General features: G+C 32.4%; 1 protein-coding gene across 4 annotated transcripts in view; it reads left to right on the forward strand.

Moving 5' to 3' along the window:
* LOC118193981 (solute carrier family 35 member D2-like protein) overlaps positions 1–22,723 on the forward strand; it is a 101,176-nt gene extending 78,453 nt beyond the window's left edge. For all 4 annotated transcript variants that reach the window (XM_085817756.1, XM_085817753.1, XM_085817755.1 and 1 more), the window contains 2 exons: positions 11,621–11,716; positions 13,992–22,723. In XM_085817756.1, the coding sequence (XP_085673882.1) occupies positions 11,621–11,711 (91 nt within the window). In that variant the 3' untranslated portion in view covers positions 11,712–11,716; positions 13,992–22,723. The remainder of the gene's footprint in view (positions 1–11,620; positions 11,717–13,991) is intronic.
* Positions 22,724–22,789: the final 66 nt, after the last annotated feature.

Here is a 22,789-nt window from a genome sequence, read left to right on the forward strand (position 1 = left end):
TACCTGCATAAAAAGGCATAAAAGCAGATGCCTAATTGTTATTTTTGGTCAAGCATTTCTCAGACTAGAACCATACATTTCTTGAAGGCCACATGAATAAACTAAATGTTTTAGGAAGTCACAGATATATTTTAATGAGCCATACCAGTTTTAGTTTGAAGTGTTATCATAATTAACCTGATCCTTACATAATATTAATTTAAAGAATCACATCATTCAGTACTATGATTAATATTTTCAGATACTGTGTAATAGTGATTAATTTATAGTAACGAGGCATCACTGATAAATATCCATTATTAAAAGCAATAATATGGAATTTACCTTGTTAAATATGACTTTATCTGCCTTACATATAACTCATAGCTTGTAACTAATTTTTAAAATAACATAATATCCCTCTGACAATGTATTAAATGAATCAGCATCAACTTCAGAATTTATGAAACAACAGAACAACAACAAGAAATTATGAAAGTGTTTTCCTAAGTCATGAATGATATGCATTATGAAACACTTAAGCTGTCCTTGTACTGAACAACTCCAATAATTAGCAACTGCTTAGTCATGAATGCCTATAATCCATGCTCATTTTTGGATGTAAAGAAACAGCATTTCGATTCTCAAGTTAATGAAATTTATAGACAGGTTTCCCTCATGTGTATGTGCAAATAGATCTCTTAACAAATATATAACATATTTTGGTATGAGAAGCAAATTTATTTTATTATTTAAGTTATCAAGACTTACTTTTATACTTACTTTTCCCCCTTTTTCTTTTACAGTAACATTGATCATGAGTCTCAAATTTTTGGTTTTAAATAAAGCATTATTTTTGAGTTTATATTCTGCTGACTTTTCATTTTAATTTTATATTAGGATCATGCATTAAAGAGAATTTTTTTTATAAATTCAAAATTTCAATTCCAGCATTTGCTGTTAATTGACAGTAATACTAATGATAAAATTATACACGCCTTGAACCCAGTCAATAATAGAATTGGGATTCATTTTAAGGAAAACCTTATTGCCAGGTCCTAATCTGTAGAATTTATTTGTTTTTGCTAATGCATTAGGAGGAAAAATTATTTTGAAAATAATTTTGCTGCTGCATGTATTGGTTTTTTTATACTCCTTTCTTACAAATACAGTTTTGTATACATTTACAATACTTCAGTATATTTTTATAAAAAGTTATTTCCTTCCTCAAAAACCCCTCTGTCATACATTTTCCTTGCTAATAATTATGTTTAAAAAGTGTAACAATTATGAATTAAATAGTTTTTAATGAGTAGGTTTGAGATTGCTATTTATACACCATTTACCAAAATATAGAGTGCAAATTAGAAACAGAAAAATGTGGTCAAAGAACCTGTAATCTGCAAAATTCCCTATTCCATGCAATTTTTGGCCTCAGGCTGTGCAGATTATCAGAATTCTGCTTCATTATTATAGGTTTATTAGTGTTATATATTAACCTAACTTTGTTTCCCAATGATTTATTTGGCTTTAATTTGTTGTAATTCTAAAATAAAGTAGCTATTCTTGGTTTAGAATTGCTTCATATATGTACAGTAAATAGTAAAATAAGTCTTTTACTTTAAATTGTTATAGGGAAGGCCACTGACATTAATTATGAAATAAAAGGGAATTTTTTTAGCAGATAGATGAGTCTTTTCAGGCTAATGTCATATATTCTAACTTTATCTTATTAAAAGCTCTTTGGTACATTTAAATCATAATATATGCATTCTCAAACAGTATTTCATAAATATAGCTGAAGGAAAAACTTGTATAGGTATTAATAACACGGTTAACTCTCAGTTAATCAGAACAGTATTGGAAACAAAAACAGAGGTTAACTTTAAAATACAATTATTCAGGATAGCAGCTAAACCACAGGAAAGAGGCATAACCCTCATTGTGATTAATGGCAAAATAGTATTTACAGTTTTTCTATATTTTCAAGCAGTTTAATGTGGAGAATAAATTCACTGGATAACAGAAGAATAAACATTATTAGAAATTACATTGTTTATAAAAGAATCCTCTTTATGGGAAATCTATCTAAATACAGTTTTGATTTAAGTTTGTCACAAAGGAAGTTAAGTTACGGTACACACTTTGTTGGATGATAGCTCACATCGATCATACACCAAAAAGAATTTAATAAAGAAATTGAAACTTTTTCCTATGGGTACAGAAGTGCTGTCGCAAGGATTATTTAGTGGTGAAAATCTTCCTGTTTTAGAACACGGAAGATATGATATTACAGTAAAGAGTTTAGATGAAAGGTTTTCCTATGAGAATTTCTTCTTTGGACCAGACCAAAATTTGCACCACCCTAGCTAGAATTCTTGACAATCTTCTAATTTTGAAGCTCGTGGAATAACACAGACGCTGGAGATAATTCACCACAAATACAAGTTCTCTTTGGTGCAGATATTAAAATTCAGGTATTATCATCGGGAGTTTCAGCTGTAGAGACCTTACTTAGCTGTACTATTTTAGGTCTCGGAGAGAAAAGAGAAGGAGTTAACAGCATCACCATCTGCCTAAAAGTCTTTGAGGTGAAAGAAATGTGGAAGTTAAAAATTTTGGGCATTTACGATCCGATTGAACAGAAAAGCAAAAGAGTACTAGAAGATGAAACTTTAATGCATTTCAAGGAAACTTTAACTGTTAAGTGACAATCGTTATGAGTTGTCTTTACTCTGGATAGTGGGACATCCTTCTCTCCATAATAACTAGGACATAGCTGAAACGAGACTGCAATCTGTCACTAAACAGTTACGAAGAGAAGCTATCGTGGACAAATATGAAATGTTTTTGCAGTGGGAGAAAGAAGACATAATAAAAGTAGTAGAGCCATCTGCAATCAAGAGTAGTGTTCATTAATTACCTCATAGACCTGTAAATTAAGTTATCAAGTACAAACACAAAGATCTGCCCTGTGTTCGATGCTTCACTAAAAGTTGCTGACTGTGCTTCCCTAAATGATTATCTGAGTACGGGACCTAATCCTACACAACTGGTTCCCCCCACTATTGAACAGATTCCCACCAAACAAGCTTTCTTGCAGCTTAGCATACTACTAGAAGATCGAAATCAACTCCGATTTTTATGGTGGAGGGCTTCTGGAAAATTAAAAGAATACAGACATTGTAGTGTAGTGTTCGGGCGTTACAACAATCCCTTTCTTGCTAAATGCGATAATTTCGCATCCTTTAAATTTAGAAAAATATCAAACAGAAGAGTTGAAATTTACCATAGAAAAACTAAAGCAGGTTTTTAAGTTGACAACTTAGCTACAAATATGTATGATAAGCAGTAGTTGCACCTACATCAAAAACAAGTTACAAATATAATGCAAGAATGATTACGTTGAATTTAATTTACGTTGCTGGTGTCACACAGGAATTCAAGATGGGAATCAAAAGCTACTTGGCCTTAATTGGAATACTACCTCGGATGAACTGAGCTGTGCTTTGCCGGAGACTTTAGTAAAATTACAAGAAAGATTTACGGAAAGAAATTTACTTTCTGTGATCAACAAAGTGTACGATCCCATCGGTTTTACATGTCCACCAACGCTGTCGCCAAAGATGTTGTTACAAGAAGCCTGGAAAAGTAAACTTAGTGGGGATGAACTACTCCCAGAAGATCTAGTGAAATGTAAGCAATGGTCAAATCACCTGTCTCTTGTTAAACATATTTCTATTCCCCGATTGATGTTGCCAGGACAAAGCAAAGCTGCCATATTGCATATCTTTTCTGACACATCTGCAAATTTGTTGTGCAGTCTTACGTTGTGAGAGGGAAGCTACAGTATTTCTACATTTAGTATATGCAAAGGCCCGAGTAGTTCCGATGAACCAACCTACTATATCTAGAACAGAAGTAAACGTATTTCAGAATAGTTTTTATGGTGGTACTGGCGTGGGTACCCAAGAAGAAACCCTGGAATAAATTTAGTAACACAAAGAAATTCCAGAAGTTACCTTGTGAACTTAATCCGGCAGATTTACCACTTCGATCTTGCACTTAGCGCGAATTGCTAAAAATGAGATGGTGAAAGTATCCTTCATGGTTAAGAAAACCTGAAATTATATGATATGTAACAAATATAGTTTGCCCAGAAGAAACTTTACAAGTGCGAAGAAAAACCATATTGTGTTCCTCAAATATTCAAGGAGGGAAAAATTTAGTTATAGATTGTTGTATTTCTCAAAATATTCTAAGCTATTACGCATGATATGATATGATATGAGAGACACAGCGCGACCCTCCTGGCAGACTTTACGTCGCCTTATGGTCTTTTTGCGGGCTGCGCCAGAGCAAGCCAGAAACAGCACCTTCACAGACATAAAGAACAAACTAAAAAACAAAATTCAGATTAAAATTCCTACTGCAAGCTTAACATGATTAATCTTCTCCATCATTTTCTGGTTAATTTTTTCAGTCTTTAAAATAATTTAAAATATCATATATGTTAAAAACATCATTTTTCTTAAACTCGTTCCTGATATCAGTAAAATATTTACATGTTTCCACATAATGCTGTGCAGTGCCCAGTTCTTTACATGTATCACAGAGATTAGACTCTTGTCATTTAAACCTTTTAAAATAGAAAGGAAAACAGCCATGACCTGTAATGATTTGGTTAACATCAGTGTCTGAATAACATAAACCTTTTTTAAGTTTAACATATTTCATATAACCTTTATTTCGATCAGACCTTTCCCACTCCTCCCTCCATTTATCATAAATATAATTTTTCATAATAGTCACAGCTTTCCTTGTTGATCCCTGTACATCAATATCACAAGCATTAACATCGGTTATTGCCTCCTTGGCCAGTGAGTCCGCCCTCTCATTTCCAAAATGTCCAACATGTGCCTTCACCCAATTAAACACAATATTTTGATCTTCTCGTTTGAAGAACTCTATTACGCATGATATTTTGGATAATTAGATTTTCTGACTACTTAAGAAAAGAGAAGCCAAAAGTTTCTATCTCTAGAACCAGTGATGAAACAGTTTTTATCAAGTGGAATGGTGAGTAGAAGACAAGAAGAAATACGAAGGATCAGTGAAGTTCTAGGAAGATGAAGGATGCAAACTCGGCTCATCTTTGGAGATGGCATTGATAATTTTAAGTGTCCTATAATTCTACCTGATCATCCAATAATCGTTCGACGTTTAACTGAGTATACGCACAGGTCATTACGTCATTCTGGAATACAAACAATCTTATTGCAGCTGAGAGAGAGAGGTTTTGGATACCTCTTAAGTGGAGGATTATTTGTGGGGTTATATCTAGCTGGATTCCATGTAGGAAACATTCGTCTGATCCCATAGTTACACAAACAGCTTCTTCCAGCTCAGAGATTACACAGAGTGGGCCCTTTTCAAGTAGCAGGTGCAGATCTAACAGGCCCTATTTTCCTTCGGGAATGGGTGAAGGCCTAAATAGTCTTATTCACTTGCGCTCTGTACCATGCAGTACATTTAGAGTTAATAACTGCATTGGCCGCAGCAGCTTTTATTCAGTCTTTGTGATGATTCATGGCTGGAAGAGGCAGAGTTTTGGTCATCTACACTTAACGGAACAAACTTTGTGGTCATATCAAAGACTCTTCAAACAATAAACTAGAATGTCATTCAAAAAGAGAGTGCACTAAAGATAAATTAGAATTTTAACCAAGTTGCGCCGTAGTACAGTGGATGGTGGGAACATATGATACGCAGTATGAAAAATCTACTGAAAAGAATTCTTGACAGAGCTAGCCTAAATTACGAGGAAATGTCAATGGTTTTATGTGATTGTGAGAATACAATCAATAAGAAACCTTTAACCTATTTGTCGGTGAATCCAGAGGAACCATTACAGTTAAGACCGGCACATTTCTTACATGAAACTCCAAATTCTACTAACTGTGATACTCTTGATTTTGACACAAACACTTCAGCGGTTATATCGTAAGTCATTTGAAGAAAAGGACACGATATTTGCAAAAGAGTACGAGATTATTTTCGAAAGAGATTCCAAAAAGAATATCTTTCTGAGCTTGTAAGAAATCCAACCATTAAAGCAAGAGGTAATATTCAAGTAGGAGATTTGTGATAGCTTCAAAAGAATAAATTGGCCTTTAGCCAGACTGATAGAACTATTTATAGGATGAGATTGGAAATAACGAGTTGGTCGACTGAAACTGGCAGATGTAGGAATTATCCATCCCCTTCAGGGGTTATATCGTAAGATTTAACACTTTAGAGCAAAACAGGACACTCAGGGCCCAGATTACACCCTAAGAAGAAAGGAGGGGATTGGTTACCCAATCATGATGATTCAAAATCTGATCCTTCAGATTTGACATTACGCTGTGATAGAATTGTTTCAAGTCCTGAAATAATACATACTCGAAGTGGATGATAGGTAAAGCAATCCAAAAGACCGAATCTGTAAGTGGAACAAGAACCTGTGTGAACACTGACTAAAAATCTCCGTGCTAGATTACAGGTTTTAAGGATTACACCATTTTTTGTTGTGTTATGTCTGGATGTACAAGACAAAAGGTGGAAGGATGTTGCGTATCCATATTCATTGTTATCGGTTTTAGAATTAAGTTTTTATTTTGTATGTATTCATGACAATAAGATGTACTTAGTACATCTTATAGTACTACTATAATCTAGAGAAAATGTTTTGTGAGTAACTTGTGTAAGGCTTCTAAGTTAGTAAAAGTGTTTTAGTACGAAATAAAATATTTAGTTTACGACTGCAAAGAAACTTCTGTGTTCCTTTTCTTGAGGAGTTACCCCAGGAAAAGAGCTGTGTATTCCAACCGGCATGTAGAAAGAAGACAGATTAAGAATACTTGCATTATCTGTATTCAGTGACGAGTCATCTGTAAAAACGTGAAGTCATAGGTTTTTTTATCTGGATAATTATCTCCAGTTGTTTCCATTACTGTAGCATGAAATTGTTCAGAGTTCATTTTTTTTTTTTTTAAATTTGGCAAACAAATCCAAATCTCGGAAAACCTCAAACATTGTAGAGTTAAAAAGAACATGTAGGAGGACGAGTTACATCTGTTTCCAGATAATACATTGCGATCTTGTAAGCACGCTTTAAGGTATCTTTATTATTATTATGTAAGCGTCACTGAAATAAAATATGACAACTGTTTGAATAAAACTCCCTCAAACTACATTACTACAAACAGAGGAAAACCTGTTTAAATATGAATTCAGTATAACTAGTTGAGAGAAATAATGTTATTTCCATTTTAAATCCCCGAGTAATCAATCAACAGGGTTTTATTTAGTTATTTAACTTTTTCTTCATCGACTTCTAGTAATAAATTTACTTAAAACCCAGCAATATCTTTAAAATAGATTAAAAAACTTCTTCCCATGAAAGAAGACTATGTAGGCATCAACTTATGATATGTAATCAAAATTCTTTAACAGAATATCAAAATACTACTTATTTTGAATGACAGTTTAGTTTTTAATGTATAATATAGCCTATTAATATCTGATTGTAATGAAAGTTTTCTGCCAAAAAACGTTCTTAATAAAGTTAAGGGGAAAAAATATGAAAGCAGTATCTTTGTTGGGGGTAGTAATCACCACTCAAATCTATGATTTTCTGCTAATATTTTGGTAGTGCTTCAAAGCCTTCACTGAGAAACTTGGTGGTCGTGAGTCCAAAAACAGATCAACCTCATATCGGACGACCTTTGCAGAATGGAATATAGCACTAGCAAGATGTAGCTGCAAATATGAAGGAAAGGTAGAAGTCCGGAGGAGCGATATCAGGGCTATGTGTTGAGTATTGCAAAAGATCTCATTCGAGTCCATAGAGTCCAGCTGGTGAATGCACACATATGTGGTCTTGTATTATCTTGATGAAACATTACCTCTTTGCACCAGAACTCAATTCGACATTTTTCCTCGATAACAGCGTTAGCACGGACTAGTGTTTCGCTGTACACCTTACTTTCGAGGGTTTTAACTTTTTACAGATATTCTTTGTGGATAATAAATACCTCGGTAATCCAACAGTATACAAGACATGATCATTTTGTTTGTCAAATTGCGCTTTGTGACGCTGTCGACAGGCTCACCGAGCACAGGCCAACCCCCTTTTCGGCCTGTGTTGTTGAACTAAATCCACTTTTCATCACAAGTGATGATCCAGTCCATTTGACCTTGCGTTGATATTTGTATATATTCTCAAAAAAGATTCTGCAAAATAAGAGAGAAGCTACACCAGGCCCAAGCAAAAATGAGTGTAGTATCATAGTTTGAGATACGTCGGTTAACTTAACAGGGCATTAAAATTTCAGATAAAGGATAACAAATCTTATGTGTTTTTTTCCCCCCAATGGTGGGCACATGCCAAAGGCGGTATCGGCCCCTCCTAAGCCCAGATGTGGTGGTCTCTTTATTATGGAGCCACCAAATAGTGGTCCACCTTTGCCTCCTATGAAGGGACAGACAATTATATCCATGCCTTCTCTGGGATTCGAAACCGGGCCCTTCGGTATCACAGTCAAGCTTCCCTAACCACTTGCAATCAGAGCAGCTCTTCTCCACCTGAAGAATAATCCCACAGTGCTGAATATCATCTACACAGCCTCAGCCTCAAGCCTCGCTGCGATAGCTGGAATTCGTTCTCGCAGTCCTATCGTCAGCAGCATTAGAGACATTCTAACCCACATGCCTGCTTCGCAAAGACCCTCATCTGGATGTGCGCTCATACGGGAATAGAAGGAAATGAGAGAGCAGATGTTGTCACAAAGGAAGCAGCAGATTCATCCACTTAGTGAGAAGTCTCGACCCTTAGGCCAGTCTCGGACCTAAAGAGTCGGACATTCCACCAGCTCCTAAGAATATGGCAAGAACGTTGGGATCAAGCTTCCACAGGAAGACGTTTTTACAATTTCATCCCCAAGGTCAAGCCAACAATCCAAACTAATAGCAATTACATGACGTATTTCCTCACTGGTCATGGGCCCTTCCCTTCATACCTCTGCCGCTTTGGCTTGAGAGAGAATGGTAACTGTGAATGTGGGGAGGAGGATCATCCAGACCATTTTGTCTTCTCCTGCCCACACACAGCACTTAACAGCCTCAGATTCTGGATTCCAAATTGGTTCCAGAATCTACAAAGTAACAGAGTTGCCCAGCGGAAACTGAAAACAATAATTGAGTACTGTACTAGCAATTACTGTTCCGACGCTGGAAGATAGTAGTCATAAAAATCTATATAAGCTACTTCAATATGTCAGCAACAGAGTATGCAATATTTATGTTCAATATGTAATTTTGTATTTATGCTGTGCTAGGTTCCCATACATAAAATTCGTACTGTATCTGGATACTGTAATGTATCTGTACATGTTTATATATATTTTTATGGTACCTAATTTATACTAAGGATCACACGTACCTCAATGGCATGCTTCTTGTAAACTTTAACTATCATGATAACAACGTATATGTATGGATGTATATATCAATATGAGTGAGAGTATGTATACTTTTATTTATTTCGGAATATTTATGTATGTAAGTGTGTATATATCTGTATATGAGTTGGTATTTATATGCATATACATATATTTTTATTGTACTCTTCTTCAAGTGCACATGTATATCTCTTTTTTGCATTTTATAAATGTCATCTGCTCAGCCGGGGCTGCCCAGGGCTGCGGCCTGGTAGCTAGTGTAACCAATTCTGCAAATTCTGCATGGATATGTCTATACCTGGGTCGGAAGCCAACTCAGCAGTTTACCTCCCCTAACCACTATACCGTCTGGGCGGCCAAATCTTATGTCTGAAAAGGAGAAATAAGCAAGTCTTTTGTAGGCTAATCATGGTTGGAACTCGAATCACAGTTATGACTTCTTGTGCAGGCCCGAACACGTCTGTCCGTATCTGTTTGAGTCAGCTCATGCGGCACCCAGCAATTAAATTTACGTCAAGTTTATGCAATGCATAGCGCGACTAATGAACATGCCATTGAAGTAAGCTTTCGAATGGTAGCATACTGATCTTCTTCCACAAACTCTCGCAGGTGGGTCTCATCAACATCAGTAGGTCGGCCTGAGCGCTCTGCTTTTTGAATGTCATAGTCCTTGTTTTTGAACTTTCGGTACCGAACCTTCACATTGTCCTATGATATAACATTAGTAACCAAAGCTATACACACGATTAGGTGACATTCTGCAGCTGTCATTTTGCAACAGAACTAGAAGTAAATAATGGTTCTAATCTGGTAATGTGCTAGTTCCATTTCAGACACCTTGCACTGTTAAAAAAAGCAAAGTTACAAAGTATGTGTTAACGATATTTTTTTTTTTTTACGAATTTCACAACACTGTGTTCTAAAGCAATTTTCTCTCTTTTTCAAATGCAACAAACCGTTTGCCGAAATATGATTAAACACGCCAATGCGAACTGTTTGCGCAGACGATATTTGCGATGGCAGGAAACTTTCGTTAAAACCGAATAAATCTTTGTACTGTTTGTATATATTCACAAAAAAAAAAAAAAAAAAAAAAAAAAAAATTCTGCAAAGAAGGTGAGAAGCTACACCAAAAACAAAGGCCCAATCAAAAATGAGTATAGTATCATAGTTTGAGATACGTCGTTAATCTAACAGGCCATTAAAATTTCAGATAAAGGAATGCAAATCTTTTTTTTCCCCTTCCAATGGCAGGCACTTGCCTTTGTCAGCATCGGCCACTCCTAAGGCCAGATGTGGTGGTCTGGAGGCACCTATAGTGGGCCACCTTTGTCTCCTAGGAAGGGACAGGACAATTATATCCATCCCTTCTCCAGAATTCGAATCTGGGCCTTTCAGTATCACAGTCAGGCTTCCCTAACCACTATACCGTCTGGGAGCCCAAATCTTATGTCTGAAAAGGAGAAATAAGCAAGTCTAATCATGGTTAGGCTATTTAGGCTAATCATGGTTGGAACTCGAATCACAGTTTTGACTTTTTGTCTGCAAAAATTATCCATAAAACTTGTTCAGTTGTTGAACTGGATTTCCTTGAGGCGCCTTTCACATTCATGAAAAAGTTGATCTTCTTTAGTTAATAATTCTAATCCCCTTCCTAAAGTTGTTTAAAATTCTAATATAAAAATTTTCATGTTTCTTTATTGTTTCCCTGGACAGGTGTTTCTCTGTTCCTGTTTCTTTGCTTTTTCCTTTGTTTATGGTATAAATATGATTGTGGCTGGCTTTTCCATACTTTGCAGAATATTTTTAACCTTTATGACGAAAGACCTGTACCTGTTCACCCTAGAAATCAATAAGTGTTCAATTAAAATCTATGCCAAACACAGGATTGCCAATTTGCCTAATTTTAAATTTTGCTTTTGTGTGTTTCTTTTCTTTTTTAAATTTAAATCTATTTTCTGGAATAAGTTTTCATCAAAACTTTAAAAATATGTTCTAAATAACTTTATTTAGCATATTTAATAAAATTTACATGTTTGTATAAATATAAAAGTAGGCTATATTAAGTGTTTTAATATTTTCATTTCATAGACTATGCTTGGTAATATGCCTAAACTTTGCTTTTTTTATTATTTCAGTATGTGTGGCAGTTTAGTTTATTCGTATATAACATTTTTCCAAAAAGATGCTCCAAGTCCAAAGCCTGCAGCGGTTAATAGGGATGTTTAACCAAGGTGAGAAAAATAACAATTTAATTCATGTAATTTTGTAATTTAGTTTTCATTGTTTTGTGGTACCCCTTGGATTATCACCAAGCTGTTGTTTCATTTATGTAACCTGAATATTTTACGGTGTATTTTTTGGAAACTCTATGATGACGTTATTGGTCGGACCCTATAATGACGTGACTGGTTGTAATGCGTGATAGCGCTGATTTTAATTGTCGGGAGAACATTTCTTAGCCCTTTTTTCTATGTTGGAGAGAAAGTACGTTGCTTATTTTGTGCTGTACACCATAAATGGCTGCCGGTGGTAAACTGGGTGTTTGGTGGTATAGAACGAGAGAGTGGAAGGTATTTTTTTAAGTGGTTGAGAATAGAAGAAAAGCAACTTTGTTGTATCTAATTCTACTGAGTATCTTACCTGAAACAACGATCGTATTCAACTGCTCGAAGTCGTACGCTTGTGTTTCTGATAATGACTTAGTTCACCTCTCATTAAATGATGCAGTGGCAATTTAGTATCTGGAAACCAGAGCTCATATCAACACTATCGACAGTATGTGAGGTGTAATGAATAGGGATTTTCCAAAGAAATGCCATCGACAGTCCGGTACTACAGTGGATATTTTTTATTCTTACTTTTGTGAATTTATGTGGTGACAGCGGTACGCAAATTCTAGTTCAGATAATTTTAAACAGTTTTTGGATGCTGTTAAGGAATTCTGTGTGGACTGAAGATATAAATTTCTAAATAAGGTAAGTTGATATTTCCCTTTTGGTACTGTGCAAATTACATAACACGTATGTTTCATTGCATTATGTTTTGGATGCCATTTTACTTGGGAAAGCGTTGCACTTAAACAGGAATAGCGTTAAAAAATCGCCATTTTTTGCCAAGGGGCACATTTTGATTCGTGCATGGTTCATAATAGGCCTTATTGTTTGTGAAAATGGTTTTTGGTCTTTATTAAGTCCTTAATTTAGACCAAATAAAAATAATTTCTCTCATCTAACATTTCCGCCCTTCTATGACTGCTGTTATAAGTGTGACTTGGCATTTGAGATAAACGTAGAATTTGAACCCTGTGGTTCATAACAGCCTTTGGAAACAGCGAAAACCAGTGAGGAAAGTGCAGAATCATCCACTGCTTGGTGCGTTTTTAAGAATTGAACATATTCGGTATCCATGTGCACATCGACCTATTGTGACTTAAAAAAAACATCTCAGAATGACACATAAATGGCATTGCGTTGTCCCTTGACTTTATCCATGTACACATCCACCTATTTTCACTTAAAAAGTCAAAGAAAGTTGACAAAAATCCAATTCTTCTTATCAATAAATGTTTTCAGTTTATTTACTCAAGTTATTAAAGATCTTTCTCATATGCAACATTTTTTTTTTTTTTTAATTTACAGTGAATATATTTGTATATATTTTTTAGGAAGTATGGGGTACAGGGTTTTTGTGTTAAGGCAGTGAATAGTTTAATTTATATACATTGGTGGATATATATTTTTTTCCTTGTTCTTATTCTGATCGAGAGAAATGTAAAAAGTTATTTAATACTTATATGTATGTTTTATTATTGTGCATTTATACCAGAAAAGTGTTCATCTATTTTTAAATACATTTTAATCTATTTGTACATACATTTTAATCTATTTGTACATACATTAAAAAACGCCAATCAAATAAGTGGGCGATTCGGCACTTTGAGCGAACCAGTCATCCTCACCAGTGTGTTTCTGTCTCTTTCATTTATTGTTCCCCCACATATGATGTTCTCACCCTTTCAAACCCATGATGTTCCCACCACTCTGTATTTTGTGCTTATCCTAAACAAATTAAAATTTGTTGTATTCTTAGTTCAGGGAGAAGATCAATTTAATTATGATTATGTATAACCTTTATAATAATATACACACATAATTCAGTTACTTAATAGGTGGGAAATCTTTTAGTGACTGTGTTCAAGCAGAATAGCTGTTATTTCCCTTTAATGTTAAGCATTGTGTTTTAGTTCCTGGGGCCAAAATATTTATTTCTGTTATTGCTTGGAATTTCCAGAATGTGATTGAGTATGTGCATTAAATGTAATGAGCATAATTAATCTTTAAAATTTATATGAATTCATTTGTCTTTATTTATTACTCTATGTAATTTTTACGTAGATTTGTATTTGCTTGATAGTTGTTTTTACTTGCTAAGTATATCTTAATCTTATTTTTAAATTAGAAATTCATTCATGTTTTCACTCCCTCCATTTTTTCCTTTTAATTACAGACCTGTTCATTTATAAGTGCCACACCAGTGCCTGTACTGAATTGCCAAAGAAATATCATATTTATATAAATTCAATTGTTGTGTTTCCAGTTTATTTACTCAAATTATTGAAGATCTTTTTCATGTGCAACAATTTTTTTTTTTTTTTTTTTAAATTTACAGTGAATATATTTGTATATATTTTTTAGGAAGTATGTGGGTTTTTGTGTTAAGGCAGTGAATAGTTTAATTTATATACATTGGTGGATATACATTTTTTTCCTTGTTCTTATTCTGATCGAGAGAAATGTAAAAAGTTATTTAATACTTATATGTATGTTTTATTATTGTGCATTTATACCAGAAAAGTGTTCATCTATTTGTACATATATTTTAATAAATGAAAGTAATATGAAGAATAAATAGTAATATGAAGAATAATTTTAAAAGCATTAATAGATATTAATAAAATATCTATTAATGCTTTTAAAATTTTTTTTTTGAAATTTTAATTGAACAACTATTGCATTTACTAGTTTTTTTTAATTTCTTTTCTATAATGATCATTAAAATCATAAAATGAATAAGAAGTATTAAATGCTCTTGAGATTTCTACATCCTTATGTGTTATGGATGATCATTTTTGTTTTATTTATTTATTTTAGTGGCTAAGATTATATACTTTTGTTTATTTTTATTTGGGAAAGTTTTTTAAATTAAAGATATTTTTCATATTTCTGTGAATAAAAAAAAAAAAAAAAAAAAAAAAAAAAAAAAAAAAAAAAAAAAAAGGGGGGGGGCATTGTAAAGCAGAAATGAAAAAATTTTCAAATTATCATTTTCAGTTGTTAAATGTTACATTTTGACTTAAATGCAACATAATTTATCTAAAGACATGGTTTTCGGATGTCTTTCAGAATATAAGATTTATTGTATGCATTTTTAAAGTATTATTATTGAAACTGCATAACAACAATTTTTGAAATATTTTTATTATTTGAAAAAAGTATTTTTTAAATTTCATCATCTGCAATGTATATATTTAAAATTTAATTTAAATTATGAAATATAACTTGAAGTTAAACTTGCTTTTGTATCAAACATTATATTTTAAATGAAGTTATACATGTTCTGGAATTAGATGAATATGTGCTATATGTAGACATGAAAACTAAATTTTTGTGAGGTTTAATATGCTTTTTCTCAAATCTGGTTTCTTTGTACATTAGATGCTATTAAAATTTTCAAATAATAGAATTCAAGTAATTAATCTCAAATGTTGATTATGCTCGTATCCATCCTGTTACAAATTCTGAATGTTTTTTAAGATACTGATTTACCCCCTTCCAAAATACTGAATGACAGCAAATTAATATTTTTTCATATGATGTATTTGTTACAAAAAAAGCTCTCATATTCACATATAAATTTATCATTTAAATAATTAATTTGAGGGTTTAGAAATGGATGTCTTTAAAAAAATATTAACAGGAATAAGAGGTTAAGTTATGTTATATGCTAGAGCTTAGACTATATTATAAGTGCAAATACTCGCAATAAATGTAAATGAAAATACTCATAATAAATGTGAAAAAAATGGAACTACTCTTATATGCACCCTCAGGTCCGCCAAATTTCTCGCCAAATATTTTTGGCGAGAAACTCTATGCTGCCATAACAAATCCGAAACAAAAACAAAAAAATTTAGATAGCAAAAACATAAAGTTCCTAACCAAAAATATTTGACAAGAATCCATGTACACAGCGATATATTTTAACTTAAAAAAACATCTACGAATTGCAAAATCCAGGCAACGAACGAATCTACAAACTACGCACACCTCGCTGTAATAAATTAACATAACAACAATAAATTTCAAAGAATACCATGTACACAGCATCCTGTTTAAACTTTAAAAAATCTACGAATGGTGCACAGATCAACCAAATAAACTAAACTAAATTACAAACAATTGAAAAAACAACAATAACAACAAACATTCATAGTAAAAAAAAAATGAACATAACATTCTACAAAATAAAAACAGTAAAATAAAATGCACTTACCATACTACATTCCTGAATAAAATTTCGCCAGTCGCACAATGTCTCTAAACAAAAGTGCCACAATTTTTTGCTATATCACATGTCTTTCCTGAGATTCAAAATTTCTAAAGTAATGATAAAAACTTCCTCCAAAGTTAACTTACTGCACCAAAACCACAATCCAAATCTTAAACTCCGCTGACAGCCACATACTTTACCAGCAATAATTTAACTGCAAATCCACACAAGAACTATCAGAAACGCCCTTCTTCATCCGAGTTCTCATAGCAGCTCTGCATTTCGCACTCCATTTTAAAAGTCGCACAGAAATTCCAAAAATACACTTCAATCCTCATAAACACACCCGTGAACAAAAGACTCGTTAACAACTCTAATATCGTACCTTTTAATACTAAATTTAATTTCCACACAATCTAAAATATGCGACTGAAATCTTTCCACCACATCTATCATTGCAACATAGGCTATTTCAAAACACGCACAACACGAACCAACAAGCAATTAAACCACTCCAGCAAAAGATGTTTTCAACGTCAACAGGATTGCCATACAAACACGTAATTGCGCCAAAAACCAGCACAGAACACATATCGCCACATTTGGTGAAATTACGGCACATATAAGAATAGAGCCGAAAATACTCGTAATAAATGTAAAAGCAAATACTGACAATAAATGTAAAAATAATGCATAAATATTGTTTTATAGACCTCATGATAAATATTTACTGGTGTGAAAGGGTAAATATTTGGTGATCCTATAAATAAAAGTATTTATTTCCTTATGTGGAAGAAAAATTAGTATTGTGCATTATGAAATGTCCAGTTGAAAAACTGCATATTATAAACAAAGATGATGTGAAATGTTAAAGAGAAAAATAATTGCATAATAGTGCTTACCGATCGATAAAGTTCACAGGTGTGAAACACTGTAGTCAAATTATGTTTGTAATTTTTGCAAATTTGATGCTCAAAATACCTTAATGTGTTTTTAATATTTTATTTTAAATAAAAATTAATGAAAATATGCACATGATAACCATTTTATGTTTTCTGAGAGCCTATGGTCTGTGAAATTATGTTGTCTGTGTATATTTAGAGGTGTGCAGTACAGTTCAAATCCATTTGAGCTGTTCAAGCTCATCAGGATTAGAGCAAATTTTTGCTTCTTTTGGATTTACCCATGCACAATTAAAAAATAAATTATTGCATGTAACAGCCCCCCTCAAAAAGTTGTTTCGTTATTATAATATTCGTCATCATTAAAATAGTATGTTAAACTATTTTAATGATGAAGTAGATTCGATTTTAATTCTCAGTTGAAGTCTTTTCTGTCTCCCTTGTATTATTTTCTGAATAAATATGTTAATTTTCCATTTGTATTATTTGCACAAATGTAAAACTTCAGCTCAAAATCACAAGTTTTAAAATGCATCTATGTAAAAGTGGATATCATAACTAGTGAAAAATACACAAATGCATATTACCAAAAAAAAAAAAAAAAAAAAAAAAAAGGTTATTGCAGGCATATATAAATGAAGCAAAAAAATTACATATAATGAAAATATTTAAAGTGAATAGTCATATAGCAGTATTATGTATGAATAAAATATAAATATAATACGAAATTAATTTCTCCATCCTGGAATTAATTCGCCAGCCAATTGAGAATTCATAATTTCCAAAATTTTGCTTTAGCCATTTGTAATATATTAGATCTTGTATAGGAATGTATCATTTCTGAAATTTTACATGAACTATGTAAAGATTAAAATTCCATAGGATTAGAGCAAATTTTCTCTCTCTTTTTTTTTTTTTTTTTTTTGAGTATATCCATTTAATATTATAAAATGAGTTACTGTGTGCAATGGCAAAAAAAGTGTTAACTATTTTTATAGTGATGTAGATTCAGTTTTATAATATAATTTTGTTTCCTTTCTTTCTTATTATGTTATTTTGCTGTTTTTATTAGTGACATGAACTGAAACTTAATTTCAGAATTTATCTAAATGTGAAAGCAGATCTGATGCATGAATAAATACACACAAATGAGAAACATTTTTAAACCTTCTCAAGAAATACAAAAAATATAAATAAAATTTTAAGTTATAAAATAAAGAAAAGAAAAGGTTAATCCATTAATTTTTAAAACATGAAACTTTATACAAGTAATAAATAAAAAACTAAAAAGTTAAAACTAAAATTAAAAATGATAGAATAATAAAGATCACTTTAAACATGCTCTCATCAAGATTGGAGACATGTTTAATAAAAATAAAAGGTATATTTCTGAAAGGAATTGAGGAATCATCACTTCACTTATGGTGATAACTTCTTTGAGTTTTAACCGTTCAAACAAACATGTCTATGGCAGTTCACGGTTTTCAAATTAAATCAGTGGTGTGTAGAGCACCGCTCCCGCGTGCGAAATTCTGGTCAAAGGTGGCAAGTATTAGGAGAATCACAGGTCGTAAGATGCATAACATTAGAACAAGTCAGTAATGATTAAAATGAGCAGATCATTTTTAAACTAGAGTAGGTGCTGGCTGGTGAGGAGCAGTTTTAATGTGCACCTAAGCTGAGAATTCTAAGCATACTGGGATGAGCAGTGATAACATGAGATGACTTAAAGAAGCACTATGATAGGTGCATAAACCCATATTCAGTAATAATTATTTACAATCAGTAAAAATGAAAATCCTATTGTGGATGAGTTCGTTGAAGCTTAAAACTTCATAAAAGTCCCTTAAACATAGGAAAAACAAAAACATGAGTCAAATAAAATTATAGTTTGAGTGCAAGGGCATGTCGTCACGTGCACCAATGAGCAGTGAGCGTGCTATTCTTGAATCGAAAGTGCATGAAGGCTGTGATGCAAATATAGATTAAGTAAAATACAAATTTTTTACTAAATACACAGAATTCCTACAGCTTTGCCAGAAAATCACTGTCCTTTACAATAGTAACAAAGTCCATAGTTACGAAAACACACATAGATGACACTAAATATACGTAAGGTAGAATAAAATGAATAAACACAAGTCCTAAAGCTTTGCCAGGAAGCTATTTCTGAAATAACACCTGACAAGATAAACATATTGAATGACAAAAATAATAAAAATAACAGTAAAATGAATTGTGTCCTCTTTATTCTGCATAATTTTACTTTCCAATATAGCTTTAACTTGAAAAATTATAAAATTATGGCCATTTGCCAAATTCAAAGTACTATGTTCAGTAAATTACAACACAAAATCATTTAGAAAATTAAAATATATAAATTAGTAATAGAACAGTGCTACCTATTAATAAAATAGTCATTATAATATAAATATGAAATAAATTCAAAAATTATTTTCTTCCATTTCTACTTCTGGTCAGATTTCACTGTAATTTTTTCCATGCCAACTTTGATTAAAATATTTGTATAGGGGATATGTCAGAATACAGTAAATTGTTTAAATTTGTGAAGTCTAGAAAAGCACACCACGTGATAACTGCCATTTTAGTGATGTCAATGAGCTCTAATATTTAATAAACAATCTTCTGCACTTCGTGAGACAGATTCCATTTATTTCTTCTCAACACTTTCAATGTAATTTGGAGAATAACACCTTCAATTATTCAGTAGCATTCAATTTATAATCCTTATGATTTTGGCTTTGATTGCAGATTAAAAGTTTGATTTTCGCAAATCCTATTCCCAATGCATTCAGTTGCGTCTGATTAGCTGAATCATTACTTTTAAAGAAGCTATGCATTGCAAATGCATGATGCACACAAAATACCACTGTGGTGTTTGATAAGCTTAACATTGTTTAGAATACAGCCACGCGGAAATGAACGTACTGTGTTGCTCAAATTCCAAATCATCAAACGAATTCTGTTGTATCTTATATGATTATGTAATGTCATTAGTTAAAATCTTTTTTTACTAACATTTGAGTTGCAGTTTTTGTTTGTTGATTCATTTGGTTAGTGATTTAAATATTATCTCGTTAAATGGTTGAAATATAATTAAAATAACATTAATTATTTTAACTTCCTGCATTGGTACATTAAGAGAAATGGTTATGGATTGTATCCTTAAAGTCTGATTTCATTGACACCTGTCCATACTGGTCACTGCTGAGCCACAAAAATGGTAGAAAACAGAGGGTTTTCTCTTTCTGTTTCTAGTCTATAGACCTTATCACTATTAAACATATGCCAAATCCTTAAGCTTACCAGCTTGCTCGACATAAATATATTTATGATATAAAAATTAGAGGAGAGCTTAGAACAAGATATATAATACATATTCACAATCATTGCCTAAATTTAATTCTATGTGAAAAATTTCAGTCACCTCAAAAAGCATTTTTGTAAATGGGCACACATATTTATTTCATCAAAAAATAACTTAGAATGTCTAAACTGTTTTTTAAGTGTCTGCCAAATTCTGTACTCCTGATGTCTTTCAATGGTTTCTGTAACCTTGAGCCCTTCTAGCCAAAATCTTAACATATTCTATACCAGCTGGCTTAACATGTTTAGCCCGGTACCAAATTTGCTGTCCTTTCCATTAAGCCGGGGCTAGCGCTCAAGCAATGCAATGTTGCAAGGTGCTCCACGATTTCATGGGCTGAGTAGGGCTTATCTGTTGGTGAGCTTTGTCGGTTACCAACATACAAACCCTGCCTGTGCGTGACAAAGCTCGTGGTCATAAATGTTAATACTGTAGGTCCTGCAGACCAAAACCAGCCAAGCGAAAATTCCAGTGCTGGTCCCCATTAATCAACGGGGGCCAAACAAAAATTCCAGTGCCGGCCACGCGGAAAGTTTACTGCCGGTCCCTAATGACCGGTGCCGGGTTCAACGTATTAAAAATGAGTTATGTAGTTTAATCAAATAGATCAAAAACTAATATGTAGGACAGGCATAATCCCTTTATAGTTTCTTGACAAAGTCCATAATGACTGCACACTCTTATTAAGTAGTGTTCTAAAAAAAGCTATCACTCATATTTGTTATGTGGTCTTAGGTTCTGAATATTTTGTTCTTTAAATAATATTAAAATCATATTTGTGATTTAAAAACCCTGAGTTCTCATATTAGAATTAGTTTTGAGTTTACTATAGAGAAATATACTCCTGGTTTGTGGGAGACAATTCCCCTTTACACATCAGTAGTGAATGTGTGAAAGTTTTTTTTTTTTTTTTTTTTTTTTTTGTGTGTGTGTGTGTGTGTGTATTTGAATTGGCTGAAGATTGTGTTTCGTAGTACTAATAACATGTTTTTTTAGACATTACATTATCTAACATTTTCTGTAAATCCACATTTTTTAGCATAGATAATGATTTATATTTTCACTAATTAGTACTAGAACTGTCTTCTGCAGTATTTGTTGTTTAGTTTTAGTTTTCTGAAGGTTTGTAATACATATGAACAGTCAGTATTGAAGTGTAGAAACACTTGATTTGGTTGCAGTGCAAACCAATGCTAAAATATGATTGCTGTCTGTGGTACCACATTTTGATAAATTCTCTAGTTTCTAGTAGCGATTTAAACAAATTCCAGATCAGAGGCTTTGTTAACTATATTGTGCCAGATTAAAGAGATACAACTTGTATTTCAGTTTTGCTACTTATTTTTCAATTTCACTGAATACTAATAAGAGGAAGAACTTTCATAGAAGCCAATTCATTCATTTTATGAATGTGAAAAAAGTGGATTAAGAATCTCATCCTATTTTTCTATCCTTCTATTTCCTTAAAAGCATGTAATTTAGTCTTCGTTTCAAAATTTGTTTGCTGGTGAACATTTTTACATTTTAATGTATAATACATAATTTGCTTACAGTTCTCTGATATGATTAGTTGTAATAAAATAAATATATGTTTTTAATTTACTTTAAAAGATCAGCAATCTAGCATTCAATTACTTTACAGAAAAATAAAAAAAATTACAGAATTTTTAAACTGATAAAGTACTCATTATGTGATTCGTCAATATGTACATTCCCCCTCTTATGTTAATGGTAATTCGATAAGGCTATCTTTAATTTATTAAATAAGTTATCTTTATTTTTCTGAAATATGTTTGTGTATATTGAATTTTTTTTCTTCATTCTTAGTTAATGTAAAAGAAGAAAAGTATATAAAGGCAAAAATATTGTTTCGGGATATCAGATTGCAATAATCTCTTTTGCTGAGTGAAGATTATGTCATTAATTCATGATATAAGATGGAAAAATCCCCATAGCCTTTAGAATATTATATCTGTATATTCAAATGAAATGTTTGATATGATATGGTTGTTAGAAGCAATTGTATAAATTACCATTTTGAAAATAGTATTTAAGCATATGATGTAAAGGCGCACATAAGGCATGCAAAGCATTATGACACTCAATTGTGCAAAACTTTATTAAGAAATGCTGTTTGCTGTATAATTTAAATAATTCCATGCATCCCTCATATAATTTCTTAAGTTTCCCAGAATTTCTTTTTTAATCATACATTTAGTGATAATTTTTTAGCAGTTTGCCTTTACCATCATATGGCTACATGTATGTATATATAGATATTCGTAGTTTTCCACCTGTTTGAAATTATTAATTTCCTTCAAACTCAGGAAATATTGTGCTAAGTATGCATGTAAAAATATCTGTTTAAAGAAATTTGGAATAACAAAAATTATGAAGAATTAATGTCTCAACTTCTTTTGCTACCATTGTATGTAATGACAAATGTTAAGAGAAGACACAACTTT

This window comes from Stegodyphus dumicola, chromosome 5 (genome assembly GCF_044657685.1).
Source record: "Stegodyphus dumicola isolate Sdum_Otavi_A_Nest chromosome 5, ASM4465768v1".
NCBI lineage: Eukaryota > Metazoa > Arthropoda > Arachnida > Araneae > Eresidae > Stegodyphus > Stegodyphus dumicola.